At 42.6% G+C, this 15,508-nt stretch overlaps 1 protein-coding gene across 1 annotated transcript; it reads left to right on the top strand.

Annotated features, from left to right (window-relative positions):
• The first annotated feature begins 11 nt into the window (after positions 1 to 11).
• CGRRF1 (cell growth regulator with ring finger domain 1) lies at positions 12 to 10,626 on the top strand. The gene is made up of 6 exons (XM_042446916.1): positions 12 to 175; positions 3,548 to 3,687; positions 5,246 to 5,423; positions 6,863 to 7,010; positions 8,194 to 8,301; positions 9,090 to 10,626. The coding sequence occupies exons 1-6, from the start codon at positions 72 to 74 to the stop codon at positions 9,381 to 9,383; spliced, it is 972 nt and encodes a 323-aa protein (XP_042302850.1). The 5' UTR covers positions 12 to 71; the 3' UTR covers positions 9,384 to 10,626.
• Positions 10,627 to 15,508: the final 4,882 nt, after the last annotated feature.

Here is a 15,508-nt window from a genome sequence, read left to right as displayed (position 1 = left end):
CTAGTTGACAACAAAAGGAGTAAAATGGTGGGCTGAACCGGCTTTGGAGCAGCTCGTCCTTCTCTTCTCCGATGGCCGCCGCCTTCCTGGTGGCGCTGTACGAGTATTCGCCGCTCTTCTCCATCTCCGTCGTGTTTCTTTGCTTCCTGGTCACCAGCGGCCTGGTCATGGGATGGTCAGTGGAAGGGCGAAGGGGTGCTTGGAATCCTGGGATTTGTAGTTTTGTGACGTCTTTATCATCATCATCATCATTCTTGTTGTTGTTTATATAGCACCATTCATGTAAGATGCTCACAAACAATGTGAAAGGGATCTGGGAGTCCAAGTAGACCACAAGTTGAACATGAGTCAACAGTGCGATGCGGCAGCAAAAAAGGCCAATGCTATTTTAGGCTGCATCAATAGAAGCATAGTGTCTAGATCAGGGGTAGGCAACCTTTTTGAGCCGGGGGCCGGGTTGCTGTCCCGCGGACAACTGGGGGGCCGAAGCCAAAAAATAAATAATTAAATAATTTTTTTTAAAAATTAATTAAATAAATAAACCGGGACAAATGTAGGACAACATTTTCAAATGGAGGACACTTTTTTAAAAAATGGATTTTTTACAAAAAAAATGTTAAGATAAATGCATGTTTCTGAGGCTTCTATAGACAATTGCCCCCCTTGCCCCTCGCGCAAGTGGCCAAAGGCCCCGGCAGCAATTGGTGGCAGGACTGGGCTGGGGCCGGTCCCAAGGCCTTGCCGGGCCACATCCGGCCCACAGGCCACAGGTTGCCTACCCCTGGTCTAGATCAAGGGAAGTCATAGTGCCACTGTATTCTGCTTTGGTCAAGCCCCACCTGGAATAATATTGTCTCCAGTTCTGGGCTCCACAATTTAAAAAGGACGTTGAGAAACTGGAGCCATGTGTCCAAAGGAAGGTGACTAAAATAGTGAAGGGTCCGGAAACCATGTCCTATGAGGAAGGACTGAGGGATCTGGGGATGTTTATCCTGGAGAAGAGAGGGTTAACAGGTGATATGATAGCCCTGTTTAAATACTTAAAGGGATATCATATTGTTTTCTGCTGCTCCAGAGAACAGGACCCAGAACAATGGATGCAAGCTGCAGGAAAAGAGATTCCACCTCAACATTTGGAAGAACTTCCTGACAGTAAGGGGTGTTCAACAGTGGAACACACTCCTTCCTCGGAGTGTAGTGGAGTCTCCTTCCTTGGAGGTCTTTAAACAGAGGCTGGATGGCCATCTGCTGGGGGTGCTTTGATTGGGATTTCCTGCATGGCAGGGGGTTGGACTGGATCAGGGCCCTTGTGGTCTCTTCTGCTTCTATGGATTCTATGGATGTCTTTAGCCTTTTATGCCAGAGAGCTGTGGTTCCTCAGCAAACTGCAAATCCCAAGATTGTCTGGGGAAGTAAGGAGCCATGGGCATTTTTGTATATCTTCATTATGATTTTCTTTTGCATAGAGACAATTTCTATTGTTTTGATTCTTTTTTTTACCGAGACTTTTAAAAATGTTTTCCTCTGAGCTGCTTTGGGTCCCTTCCTGGGAGAACGGCGGCAGACAGATGAACCGAACAAACCATGATAGATGGGAAAGCCCTTCCATGTGGAGCGCAGACTCAGCCTTGCCACACACTTTGGGTTCTTGCGTTGGCTGCGTTCGCCTTGCCTTGGGCTGCACCTGCCCTGCAGAAATAATCCAGAGTCACTTTAACTGCCGTGGCTCAGTGCTACAGAATTCTGGGATTTGTAGTTTTGCAAACTATTCAGCCCTTTCTGTCAGAGACATCCAGCTCCACAACAAATCAGAAATCCCAGGATTGCATAGGATGGAGCCATGGCTTTTAAAGTGCTGACAAACCGCACTCTTTCTGCAGTGCAGATGCAGCCATAGCTGTCCATGGTGCTAAAATATTTGAGGAGTTGTTATTGTTATCATGATGATCATTAATAACTTGGATCAGTTTGGTTTTATATATTACTGTTTTGATTTTAATATATGTATTACCTGTAATTGTTTGCTCTTAGAAGGTATGCCTCTGGCAGGTCTTTATTTTTATTTTTAGTATTTGCTTAATTGATGACTTTGTACAGTGATGTGTAAATTTACAGCGCTTATGAATAAACCTTATGAATAATAATAATAGTAGTAGTAGTAGTAGTGATGGTAGTACAGTGGACCCTTGTTATATGCTGGGGTTTGGTTCCAACAAAATCCATGGATGCTCAACTCCCATTAAATATAATGACACAGCAAAATAGTGTCCCTTATAAAAATGGAAAATCAAGGCTTGATATTTGAAATGTATACTTTTTTGGAACATTTTCAAACCATGGATGCTTGAATCCGTGTATAAAACATCCGTGTATAAGAAGGGCCGACTGTAGTAGAGCCGCCCCTCCATATCCACTGTGAGATCTGTGAATGTCAGACCTGGGTTCCACAAAAAAAACTCATTCAAAAGGAAAGAAGTTTACTGAAGCAAAATCTAAAGCATAAAGAAAGGTTCCCTCACTTTAAAGCCCATCGCTCCTCCCTAAGCCAACCCCTCCTTCCTCAGCCCAAATAGCACATACACACATCCCCAGAGTTCCCACTTCTCTCCCAGGCCAGTTAGCCTTGAATACCAGACAGTTCCCAAGTCCTTCTCACTAACATATTCCACTTACCCCCCTCTATGCTAACCCTCCAGTCTAAGCTACAGCTAACCTAACATTTTCAACTCTACTTTCCATCCCCCTCTTAACACCTTTAAGACAGAAGCTCTATTACTGGTTCTGATATATATTGTTAATCAATTATAACTAAATCTAATACACTGGTTCTGATTTTTTTTTATCCACAGATTCAAGGATCCACAGCTTGAAAATATTTTTAAAATATATCAATTCCAAAAAGCAAATCTTGATTTTGCCATTTTATGTAAGGGATACCATTTTGCTACACCGTTGTATTTACGGTGACTTGAACATCCACGGATTTTGGTATCTACAGTGGGATCCTGGAACCAAATCCCAATGCATACTAAGGGCCCACTATAGTAGTATGCTGCTTTTGCCTCAGAATTGGGACACAAAGTGGCTCATAATTTAAAAGAACAATGCATTTAGAAACCTACAAAAAAAGAGCATTCAAATAAAATTGAACTATTATTAGTGTTAATATTCAGAATCGTAGAACGATAGAGTTGCAAGAGACCCCAAGGGTCATCTAGTTCAACCCTGTACCATGCAGGAACTCAGAATCAAAGCACTCCTGACAGATGGCCATTCAGCCTCTGTTTTAAAATCTCCAAAGAACAGACTCAACTACTCTCCAAGGGAGAGTGTTCCGTGTCAAACAGCTCTTACTGTCAGGAGATTCTTCCTAATGTTGAGGTGGAACCTCTTTTCCTGTAGTTTGCATCGATTGCAGTGTCCCAGTCTCTGGAGCAGCAGAAGACAAGCTTGCTCCATCTTCAATATGGTTTATGCCTCAAAACACTTTATTTCTATTAATACTGTACTAACCTTTGCAATTTTATTATTTTCTCATACTTTTTAGGTTTGGGTGGGATGTTCCTGTGATTCTGAGAAACTCGGAAGAAGCAGAATCGAGTGGAAAAGTGTCCCAGAAACAGATGCGGCAAGTGAAGAATCCATTCAGCTTGGAAATCAAAAACCTGACAGTAGCTTCAGCTGCAAGTCAGTATATTGAATTTTCCCCCCATTATTCACAGGCCTTTTCCCACCCTTTGCTCCTTGCCATAGCAACCCTTATCCTTTAATTTACCAGTTGTAACTCTTCTTGTTAAACTTTACCCACTGAAAGAACTTGGATTAAATTTGCTACTACAAAAAAAACAGCTTCCTTGATTTGGGCAGCTCATCTCAAAATGGATATTTCCATCCAGAGGCGTTGCTTTTTTGACACTAGTTCTTATGTAAAAGGAGAGAAAGTGGAGGAAAGTTATTTATAATGTAAGCGAGTAATCCACCTGCTGTATGCTATATTTCAGAGAAAGGAACTGGCAAAACCACCTCTGAATATTCCTTAGCTAAGAAAGCCCTATGAAATTAGTGAGGTTGGCATAAATCAACAGGCGACCTGAAAGCACATATACACACACAAGCCAGTGGATTTTTACCTTTGCATTATAAACCTGGAGAGCCAGTGTGGTTGAGTATTGGACTAGAACTGTGGGAGACCAGGCTTCAAATCTCCGCTCAGCAATAGAAATCCACTAGAGGACCTTGACAAGTCATAGTCTCTCAGCCCCAGAGGAAGGTGAGAGAAAATCTCCTCTGAGTAAATCTGGCCAAGACAGATTGAGTCACTGACAGATTGGGTCATAGTCACCTTGACTTCACATAAGAACAATGATAACTCTGACTGAAATAAGATCTGTAATTTGTGAGAAGCATCCTAAAATTCCAATCTTAACTGATTTACCTGAGAGTAAGTCCAGCTGAACTCAGTGGAACCTACTTCAGAGTAGGTGTATCTGCATGCAACATGATTGCATTACAGGTGGATTGACTCAGTTAAGGAAGCCACAGCCCATAGTTTGCAAGACCTGAGCAGGGCTATGAATAACGGTTCTCTTATTCATGGGGTCACCACTAGTCAAAGCACACTAGATGGTAATTAATAATGACAAATATACAGCACATGCTGCTAGTCTCATGGATGCACAATTTTCTGTCCTTAGTGCTGGAAAGCTAACAAGATATGGTGCAAACTACAGATACTGTCCATGTGTATTTCTTATTGTTTTGTGCTTTTACATTGATCAAAGGATTTCCTTGGCAAGATTTCTTCAGAAGGGGTCTGCCTTTGCCTTTTTTTAAGATGAGAGAGTTTGACTCACCCAGTAGGTTTCCAGAGCTGAATGAGGATTTGAACCCAAGTCTTAGTCCAGCGCTTCACCACAATCAGATCACATTAATGGCATATTTTGGGCTCATGTACTTTTCTAGAAGATGAATTCTAAAAGTGCTTAGAACTAAGCTGAGCCTTACAGGAATAAAATATTTTAACATCAGCCTGGTTTTTGAGCATTATCATTGGTTTTTATTACCTGAATTGCCCTTAAAGCTTGAAAGATCTGAGGATAATCTTCTAAGAATGCCATCTCCACACCACGATAACATGAGGTTAACAAACTCTCTCTTGCTCTCTCAACCTCTTTTCTTTGGATCTTTCAAATCAGTTTTCTTTGCATCTCAATATCAATTTGTTTTTGTTTTTCCTTTTCTCAAGGTGGTATCACACTGTCACTTGACTGTTTGGAAGATTGTCTTCTTACCTGTTATTGGGGTTGCAACGTTCAGAAGCTCCACGAAGCTCTGCAGAAACATGCCTATTGCTTTCGAATAAAAACTCCACAAGCTTTTGAGGATGCACTGTATAATGAGTATCTCTACCATGAACAGTATTAGTATCCTTTCATCAAACCTGCTTATCTTCTACTTGGATAGAAGTAGTATCCTAAAAACATCTGCTTCTTAACAAACAAACAAAAAAGCAAGATTTTAGCCTCTAGCATGGTATAGTGGTATGAGCGTTGAACTATGGCTCTGGAGACCAGGTTTTGATTCCTAGCTTGGCCATGAAACCGACTGGGTGACCTTGGGCAAGTCACACACTCTCAGCCTCAAGGGAAGGCAATGCAAACCTCCTCTGGACAAATCTTGCCAAGAAAACCCCATGATAGGTACACCTTAGGATTGCCATAAGTTGGAAACGACTTGAAGGCACAAAGGTTACAAGCAGCCCCTAGGGTTGCAAAGAGCAGTTGAAACACCAGGCTTGAGAGGTTGAGCAGCTAGTGACCTCAGAGCCATAACATTTTGGCCCTGTTTGGATATTTCAAAATAAAACTTTTAATGTCTACTTGTTGAGCCTTGTAGATTTTTTTTTTACCCTAGACTGGGAGTGGCTCTCAGTTTAACACTTTTGCTATGGCTTTTAGAAATGAATAGTGTAAGTAAATTAAAGTTTTTTTAAACATAGAATCAAATGCAAGATGAAAATCCTGAAGTTTTGGAGTAAATTATCTTTGTTTTTCTGCTTAACTTATTGTTCTACCACCACTAAACAGCTGATTAGAGGAATATAGAACAGTCCTCTGATTGCTGTTGATCAGCCATCCAGTCCAACCCCCCAGCCATGCAGGAACTCTCAATCAAAGCACCCCGACAGATGGCTATCAAGCCTCTGTTTAAAGACTGCCTAGGAGGGAGACTCCATCACTCCATGTGTCCCACTGTCAAACAGTTCTTACTGTCAGGAAGTTCCTCCTAATGTTGAGGTGAAATCTTTTTTCCTGTAGCTTGCATCCATTGTTCCAGGTCCTGAACATGGAAAGCCAAGGAGCCTATTTAATTACTGTATTCTGTTTCTTGAAGTCATGGGAAGGGCAGTTTATGCAAAGCACTAAAGCCACATTCCTTGATTATTGAAAAGCATTGCTCAGGGAAGTTACTACTGGGGAGACTGTAAGTTACCCAGATCTCCCAGTCAACACCAGTGTGGCTATTTACAGCCATAAAGACTGGTAACACTTTCAGCAACAACAAAAAAAGGAACACTCAGGCTATTAGAAGCTGAATTTTACACTAGATTCTGTGCTAAATAGATTTATTTCTAAAATCTGTGCTAGCAAATTGTTATCCAGGACAGGAGGAAAACAAACAATTTTTCTGTGCCAGGTTGAGCCACTCTAGATCATAGGCGCATTGGTGTCTTAGACAAAGAGCTCGACTGCTATTTATTTCTGTTCTTGCCTTGTGCATGTATCCAAGAACATGCTGGCACCCAAATGGCATTTGTCTTCACTTGTGGCTACAGAGTGAAAGTTCCTTGACACAAACAAAGCATAAAGAAGATGGACAAAGAGGAGAAGCATTGTCAGTTACCAGAAGAGGCACAAATCACTGATTTTGGCCCAGTGCCTCGATCACGGTATCCGCTGGTAGCGCTTCTGACCTTGGCAGATGAAGACAACAGAGAAATATATGACATTGTAAGTAATCTCTATCTTGAAAAAGAAAAAGAAAAGGAAAGAATAGCACAAACTGTATTTGGAAAAATCACTGTTGAAGACAGAAAGAGACCAGGCTTCTAAACCTGTTGGATACAGAAGGATGTGAAAGATAGCTCATGGCTTTAAAACTGTATTAAATATAGATTGAGTTTTCCTTATCTTGAAATCTGAAATATTCCAAAATTGTCCATGTGGGTGGCTGAGATAGTGACATCTTTGCATTCTGATGGTTCAGTGTACACAAACTTTGTTTCATGCACACAATTATTTAAAATATTGTCTATAAATTTATCTTCAGGCTATTTGTACAAGGTGTATACGAAACATAAATGAACGTCATGTTTAGACTTGGGTCCTGTCTCCAAGATACCATGTTATGTATATGCCAAAATTCAAAAAATTCTGAAATCCAAAACACTTCTGGTAACAAGCATTTCACATAAGGGAAACTCAACCTGTATTTGCTTAAATATTCCCTTTGGTTTCCAAGGGTGTTGGTTCTTCCCCACTGTTGCTGTACAGCTTTGTGTATTTGTTAGTGTTGTTGTTTTTTGTGTGCCTTCAAGTCATTTCTGACATAAGGCAATCCTAAGGTGAACCTATTGCATGGTTTTCTTGGCAAGATTGGTTCAGAGGAGGTTTGCCATTGCCTCCCCCGAGGCTGAGAGCATGTGACCTGACCAAGGTCTTCCAGTGGGCTTTCCACAGCTGAGCTGGGATTAGGATCCTGGTCTCCAGAGTTGTAGTCCAGCACTCAAACCACTATGTCATGGTGGCTCTCATTAAATTGGTCTGTATTTAAAGCGTCGGAGAGCGCTCGCATGGTCTGTCTGTGGTTTGAGTGTTGGACTAGGACTTTGGGAGTCCAAACTTAGAATCCCCACTCAGTCTTAGAAACCCCCAGGGGACCTTGGGCAAGTCACACCCTGAAAAAGCCAATTGCAATCCTCTGAATAATAAATCTTGCCAAGAAGCCCCTAGGAGAGAGTTGCCATAAGTCAGTGTTGATTTGAAGGCATGTAACAACGCCTTTAAGAAGTTTTAAGTTATTTTACTTTCCTTTTCTATTTTTTTAAACTGCTCCGTCATGTGATTTGGGGGTTGCTTGATCTATAAAGAAAACGTTGCTGAAAGCAAGGGTTTTTTCTTCTTTGTTTTAAAGATTTCTATGGTGTCCGTAATTCACGTACCTGATGACAGCTACAGGCTATCCTGCAGGATACTGTATCAGTATCTCCTTCTGACCCAGGGTCAGTTTCATGATCTCAAGGTAAGGCTTGGGATTCATTCTTTTTTATTTTACATCTCAAAATGAGCCAAGTATCATTTTGCTCTCTGAAGTCAAAAAAGTCATAAAAGAAATGACTCCCTTACCAAAAGAGGTTATGGGAAAGGGGTATAAGAGGATAATCAACTGGTGTAAGGGAAAGTGAATATTAATTATTGTTTTATGTTATTAGGAAGTCGATGAGAATGAGTGAATTCACATTAAAAGGGGTGGGTGGGAAGAGGGTAGGATAGATGATGTGTGTAAGTGGAATTTGTGTTTTATATGTGCTGAAAAATAAAATAAATATAAATAATAATAATAAAATCCTTCTCATGTTCCCCTGCCATGGCAAGAAAGGCCGAGGCTGGGCATGTCAGAAAACGAGGAGAAGGACAACTGACAACAACTCTTCTCTAAACTACCAATCCCAGGTCTCCAAGGGATGTTGCCATGGCAGTTGAAGAGGAATAATAGCACTATAATTCTGTAGTATGAATGGGCCATTGGTACAGTCAGCCCTCCATAGCTATAGATTCTTTATCCAGAGATTGCACAATCCATGGCTTCAAAATATTCAAATAATACATAAATTACAAAAAGCAAACTTTTTTGCCATGTATAGAAGGGACATCATTTTACTACCCCTTTGTATGCAATAGAATAGGATTTGAGCATCCACAGGAGGGTCTTGGAACCTAACGCCAGCAGATGCTAAGGACCCACTGTATAAGGTTGCTTCTTATCTTCCTAATGTTTGGCTTTTCTCTTTCTCCCCGTGCCATCCTCAGCAACTCTTCATGTCTGCCAACAGCAGCACAGCACCTTTGAGCAGTCCTTCCCCAGGACAGGAAGCCGAGGACCACGTCCTGCTTGAAAAGGCTGGGCTGGCTGAGGATGAGCCAGAAACACCAGAGGAAAACAGCAAGGACTGCATTGTCTGCCAGAACCGGGCCATCAACTGGGTTCTCCTCCCGTGCCGGCACACCTGTCTGTGCAACGAGTGTGTCACATACTTCCAACAGTGCCCAATGTGCCGGCAGTTTGTTAGAGAATCCTTCCCCCTGAGCAGCCAAAACGAGTGAAGTCCAAGAAGGAGAGCTAGTGTGGATTTGTGTGAGAACCCAGGATGAAGAATCACTGAGAAGCTGGCCTCTGGCTTTTTGGCATTTTGAGATGGTGGGATTGTTTGGGGTCTTTTAGTGGCAGATTAGAAATGACAGTTGCACTTTCCCTCTGTATATTTTGGAACCACAACATTGAGGCTTGTGATGTCAGAGCCCTGGTACTGTATGATAGGGATGAAATCATAGAAGCCCCACATCGAACTTGGTATGAAGGGTATCTTTACACAGAGAGAAAGCTCTTGGGTTCGCTCATGTTCTCGACAAAACTGGCTCCAAAAGGCCTTACTGGAACAAATATTCCCTTTTGAAAAATACTTTAATTTCCTTATTTATTTATTACAGGTTTTTGAAAAGACTATCCTTTAACCTCAGCTGCTAGCAACTATGCACTTTGGAACTGTAAATGTGGAAAATAGGAAGGAAAGAAATACACGAGGCTGTATTTGCAGTTCTTCAGTAGTTCTGCCCACTTCTAGTGTATTTAGTCTGCTCAGACCTGCCAACCCTGGGCTCTTTCTCTTGCTTTGGGGGGGAGTTCTGTGTTTGGAATCCATGAGACCAATGTACAGATTTGTAAATGCAAGTTCAATTCCATGTCTCAACTGAATCAATAAGAAAGACTGATCCTGAAGTAGAATAAAATATTCATTGCATTGCAAACCCATTTTTAAAATGTCTTTAGGCACAAAAGGTTAATTTGCTCCACACCAGCTACACCTATACTCTAGAAATAATGTAGTTTGACACCACTTAAACTGCCATGGCTCCATCCTACAGAATCCTGGGCTTTGTAATTTGGTGAGGCAGCAGCACTCTGACAGATAAGGCTAAAGAACTTGTAAAACTACAAATCCCAGGATACGATAGTATGGAGCTGCAGCACTTAAAGTGGTGTCAAACTGCAGATGCACCCAGTGTTTCAGATTATTTCTATAGTGAAGGATCTGAAAAGTTTATAAATTCCCACCCACTGTGGTGCAGTTCCTTCTAATACACAGAAGTGGTTTTGCCAGTTCTTTCAAGTTGGAAATGACTTGTAGGCATTCAGCAACAAGAATCTGTGGTTAGATGATCAGTGGACCCAAAGAAGTGGATTAAAATCCACAGAGGCTCATACAGAAATAACTCGCCTAAAAATACTGTTAAGTTCTTTCCCCTTTCCCCTCCTGATTTCAGTAACAAAAAAGCATTGGGGAAATGTTACCTTCTTCCTTGCCTTCTCTGTTCTCTGTCTGTATCTCTCAAGGGAGAGGGAGTTTTTAGGAAGAATGGCTCTAGATTTTTGTTTTTCAGCCAAATTATTATTTATCTGTTACAAGATACCCAACCTTTACTAAGTAGTGTACACAGAAACCAGCAGGCCTGTAGTATGGAAAGAATAGTGATAGCTTTCTATACCACATGCTTCAGCAATTTTTAATCCAAAACTAACAATATGCTCATGTGAAATGAAACAACTAGATTAGGTAAGGCATAAATAAAAATGTTTGGAATCTTAAACCACTTGAAAATGTTTTCCAAAATGCCGCTAGAGTTGGCTTTTTCTTTCACCAGTGTATGATTGGTGTATGATTTCTATTTTAGTGGCTAGATCTATGTTTTGTAAAACAAGCTGATAAGGTAGGCTTATCTTCTTTTCCCCATTTCTCCATTTTTCTATCCTGGAGGCAGCTACTGTTTACCTTGCCATTTGCAGGTAGGCATACATAACTGCAGCAGGATCAACTGGGATAGATTCCCATTGTTTCCCTCCTCAGGTTTTTCTTGCATGTCTGTTTATTGCAAGCATGTTGCTGCAACAAAATCCTGAAAGTCTTTTTCCAGCCCTGCATCATCTTTCCAGTGCTGCTAAAAACATCCTCTGACAAGTAAGCTCCTTTTTATAAAGTCTTTTTATGCCTGCCAGGTCCCCTTTTCCTTCATCTCCTTTGTAGATGAAATGTTTTGGCAGCATTGGCATTAGGAACATGATGAAGAACAGCTGGAGAAACACACATGTTTTGGTGTCAGGTTGTTGCAGCATGTCTGCAGTAAATGCAGTGAAGTTTAAGGAGGGAAAACTGGATTTTTACTCTAGCTGGTCATCTGGAATACTGTGTCCAGTTCTGGGTGCCCCAATTCAAAAAAGACATTGACAAGCTGGAGGATATCCAAAGGAGTGTGACTAAAATGGTAAAGGGTCTGGAAACCATGTCCTATGAGGAGCGAGTTAGGGAGCTGAGTATGTTTAGCCTGGAGAAGACAAGGTTAAGAAGTGATATATTAGCCCTGTTTAAATATCTGAAGAAGTGTCATACTAAGGATGCAGCAAGATTGTTTTCTAAGTGCTGAGGATACCATGAACAGCCAAAAAGACAAATAAATGGGTCCTGGAACAGAGCAAGCCAGAACTCTCCCTGGAAGCCAAGATGACTAAATTGAGGCTGTCATACTTTGGCCTCATCCTGAGAAGACACGAGTCTTTAGAAAAAGACAGTGATGTTGGGGAAGGTAGAAGACAGTAGAAAGAGAGGAAGACCGCATGCCAGATAGACTCATCCAGAGAGACCATGGGCCTGAGCCTGCATGACCTGAGCAGGGAGGTAAAGGGTGGGGGGCTTGGAGATGGCTCATACACAAGGTGACCATGAGTCAAGATTGACTCACAAGCAACCTAACAACAAAAGATTCAACCAAGGAAGCTATGGGCCGGTTACACACCGGCAGTTGGGACGTCCGCAGGAGTCTAATATGGACTGTGTCTGTACAATATGGCGCCGGCCCTTCTACATGGCCGGCGCCATATTGACGTATCGGACGCTGAGCGTCCGAACGTCGCGCGGCGCTAATGACGTCATGAATGTGCCCTTGGCGCTTCGCGACGTCATCAGTGCGCCGCGGAAAGAAGCTCCATTTTGGAGCTTCTTTTTTGCTCCACGCGGGAGCTGCGCGGTATGGCTGCTGCGGCTCCTGCACGGAGCAAGCGGCGGTGGCGGCAGATCGCCTCAAAGCAGCGGTCTAGAACCCGCCATGGTTGCCCTGAGCCCGAGAAGGGCTGTTGATGTCAGGGTGACTTGGAGGTCTCTCTTTCATAGGGTCACCATACATCAGAGTCAACCTGAGGGCAGTTAACAAAAACAATCCCATTCTAGTCCTGCTTGTGTGCCAAAACCTTGTTCACCTCCCCAGCAAACATCTCACCCCCCTTTTGCCAATGTGTTTACACGGCAGCGATGATGCCAGCTGATATGGACTCCCCATCTGCTGTCTTGTCAGCCTCCCAAAACTGTCAACATCTAAGTTAAGGGGCTCCTTGAAACACGAGATGAGAGACTGAACTGTAACTCCTGACAGATGGCTCCCGTGTTGGCAAGGCAGTCTCATGTTTGCTTAATTAAGTTGCATGTCATATTGAAAGCTAAAGCATGTTTGCATGCCATACATAAGCACCAGTATGCAGAGACAAAGAGGAGTTGAACCCTGCAGACAGAGCTCTGATGCTTCAAGCCAGAGACAAGCGTGTCTGGGGCCGGTGTGGCTGAATCTCAACTCTTCATTTATAGTTTGGAGAGAGGAGATGTCAAGAGTGTCATCCCTTCCTACTGGGTGGGACAGTATTCACAGAGGGCAAATAAAGTTGGCCGTTCATATACTCAGACTTTTTCATCCACGGACTCAAGCATCCATGGTTTAAAAATATTTTTAAAATATATAAGTTCCAAAAAGCAAACCTTGATTTTGCCACGAGTCTCAAAGAGAAACGACAACGCAGAAAGAACCACAACCCAGAAACATCACCCAAGGAGACCTTCTGCTGTGCTTTCTGCAACCGGACCTGTTTGTCCTGGATTGGCCTTTTTAGTCACCAACGCGCTTGTACAAAGCGTGGGATCATGAGTCCTTCCTGAATCTTCGTTCACGAAGCAAAGCCAGAGATAAGGGACACCATTTTACTACGCCATTATATTTAATGGGACTTGAGCATCCACAGATTTTAGTATCCACAGGAGATACCAAGGATCTATTGTGTGTTGCCATTTCAGCTCGTGTTCAGTATTTATCAAATTAGTTCATGGCTGATCTTACTGTCATTGTCAGGAGCTGTATGTGCGATTTTGGATAAAGGAACTGGCAAAACCACTTCTCAGTATTCCTTGTCTAAGAAAACCCTATGAAATTGATGGGTTTGCCGTAAGTCAACAAATGACTTGAAGGCACACATACACATACTCACACATGCCCCAGGCTGCTGCCACACTGCAGAATTAATCCAGTTTGACACTGCTTTAACTGCCATGGTGCAGCTTCTGTGCATTAAGTTTATGTGTTTGTGGGTATTGTTTCTTTGACAGAAAATATGGTACTAGAGGCAGAAATAAAATGGAAATATTAGGGATTGGTTCCTACCCTCAAAATAAAAAGGAGCACTTCAACATGCTTCAGCAAACATTTTATTCAAAACTAACAACATCTCCATGTGAAATAAAACAACCAGGTCACAAAAACCTGTCATAAGTAAACAAAGACATTTTGAACCTTCTAGAGACCACTTAAAAGCTTCTTCCAAAATGCATCCAGAGATGACTTCTCAAAAAAATTCAGGGCAGCTAATAACTGACATAAAAATACATAGATTTCAAATATCTAAAATGAAGATGTATAAATACAGATAACAAAGCCATTTGAAAGACAAAAGTGCAAGGGAACACTAGCTCTCTTAATAGTAGTGGTTTGAGCATTGGACTACATCTCTAGAGACCAGGGTTCAAATCCCTGCTTGGCTATGGGCCAGTCATACTCCCTCAGCCTCAGAGGAAGGCACAGCCAAACCCCCTGCGCAACCCTTGCCAAGAAAACCTTATGATAGGTTCGCCTTTGTCGGATGTGGCTTGAAGGTTCACAGCAACAAACTGTTGTAGTACAGTACTTGGTCCCATCTGAAGTATCTGTGGTACTGCTACACATGTTATGTAAAGTATGGTGGTATGCGATGTGTGAATTCTATGAAGATCCTTTGTGTAATGTTCACAGGGTTGTGGGGGAGAAATATGCCATATATGCTAGTTTTGGCTCAAAAGGGATCAGAAAATGTAAATAAGCGTCACCAAATTCACACCTGCACCCTATTGCAGCCATTTTTATTTGTCAAATAGGATTCTGATCAATGCCCGCTAGATGGCATGTCACCCCAACTTTACTTAGAATTGCCATATTTTTCCCTGCACAGAAACACTGTATTTTTCTGTACTTCTCTCTGAAGGTGCGAATACTGTACTCCAAATCCCATCTGATCTTGGAAGCTACGTAGTGTCACTCCTGGCTAGTACTTGGATGGGAAAACCAGGTGCTCTATTTCATAGAATCCTAGAGTTGGAAGAGACCACAAGGGCCATCCAGCCCAACCCCTTGCCATGCAGGAACTCATAATCAAAGCACCCTCAACAGATAGTCATCTAACCTCTGTTTAAAAACCTCCTGAAAGGAGACTTCACCACTCTCTGAAGCATCATCTTCCACTATCAAACAGCTCTTACTGACAACAAGTTCTTCCTAACGCTGAGCTGGAATCTTTTTTCCTGTAGCTTGCATCCATTGCTCCATGTCCTATTCTATTGCCATTGCTATTCTCTGGAGCAGCAGAAAACAAGCTTGCTCCCTCCTCAGTATGACACCCCTTCAAATACAGTACTTAAACAAGGGCAGGTGGTGTGAGTGTGAGTATCTGGAGATACCTGGGCGGTGTCTCCTTGCAAAGCATCGCCCAGCAGACTTGATGCCAAGGACTAGTGGTGATGGCGGTGCGACCCAGCAGAGGCTCATCTTGGCATGGCAAGGACACACACACACACACACACCTGATGACACGCAGCAGGTGATCCTGGGGCCATGCAGCATCAGGGCTGTGTGCTTGTGGGTGCCCAAGAGCCTGCTGCAAAAAAAAGGGAGACGAAGCAGAGGGATGGCTGCAAAAATACAGTAGGAGGGAAGGAGGGAGCTGCAGGAAGGAGATTCCCTTTCTCCCCTCCACCCCACGGACACGCGTGGGCTTCCCCTCCTCCTCCTCCTCCACTGCAATGCAGCAGGTTGTGTGTGTGTGTGTGTGT

The sequence above is a fragment of the Sceloporus undulatus genome, chromosome 1, assembly GCF_019175285.1.
Source record: "Sceloporus undulatus isolate JIND9_A2432 ecotype Alabama chromosome 1, SceUnd_v1.1, whole genome shotgun sequence".
In the NCBI taxonomy this organism is placed as follows: Eukaryota; Metazoa; Chordata; class Lepidosauria; order Squamata; family Phrynosomatidae; genus Sceloporus; species Sceloporus undulatus.
The sequence above is the reverse complement of the archived record's forward strand: the minus strand, read 5'-3'. Positions and strand labels throughout refer to the sequence as shown.

Coding starts and splice junctions, on each gene's coding strand:
- CGRRF1 (XM_042446916.1), top strand. CDS start 72: ATGGCCGCCGCCTTCCTGGTGGCGCTGTACGAGTATTCGCCGCTCTTC. Junction 176..3,547: donor AGCGGCCTGGTCATGGGATG/GTCAGTGGAAGG, acceptor CATACTTTTTAG/GTTTGGGTGGGATGTTCCTG. Junction 8,302..9,089: donor GTCAGTTTCATGATCTCAAG/GTAAGGCTTGGG, acceptor TGCCATCCTCAG/CAACTCTTCATGTCTGCCAA.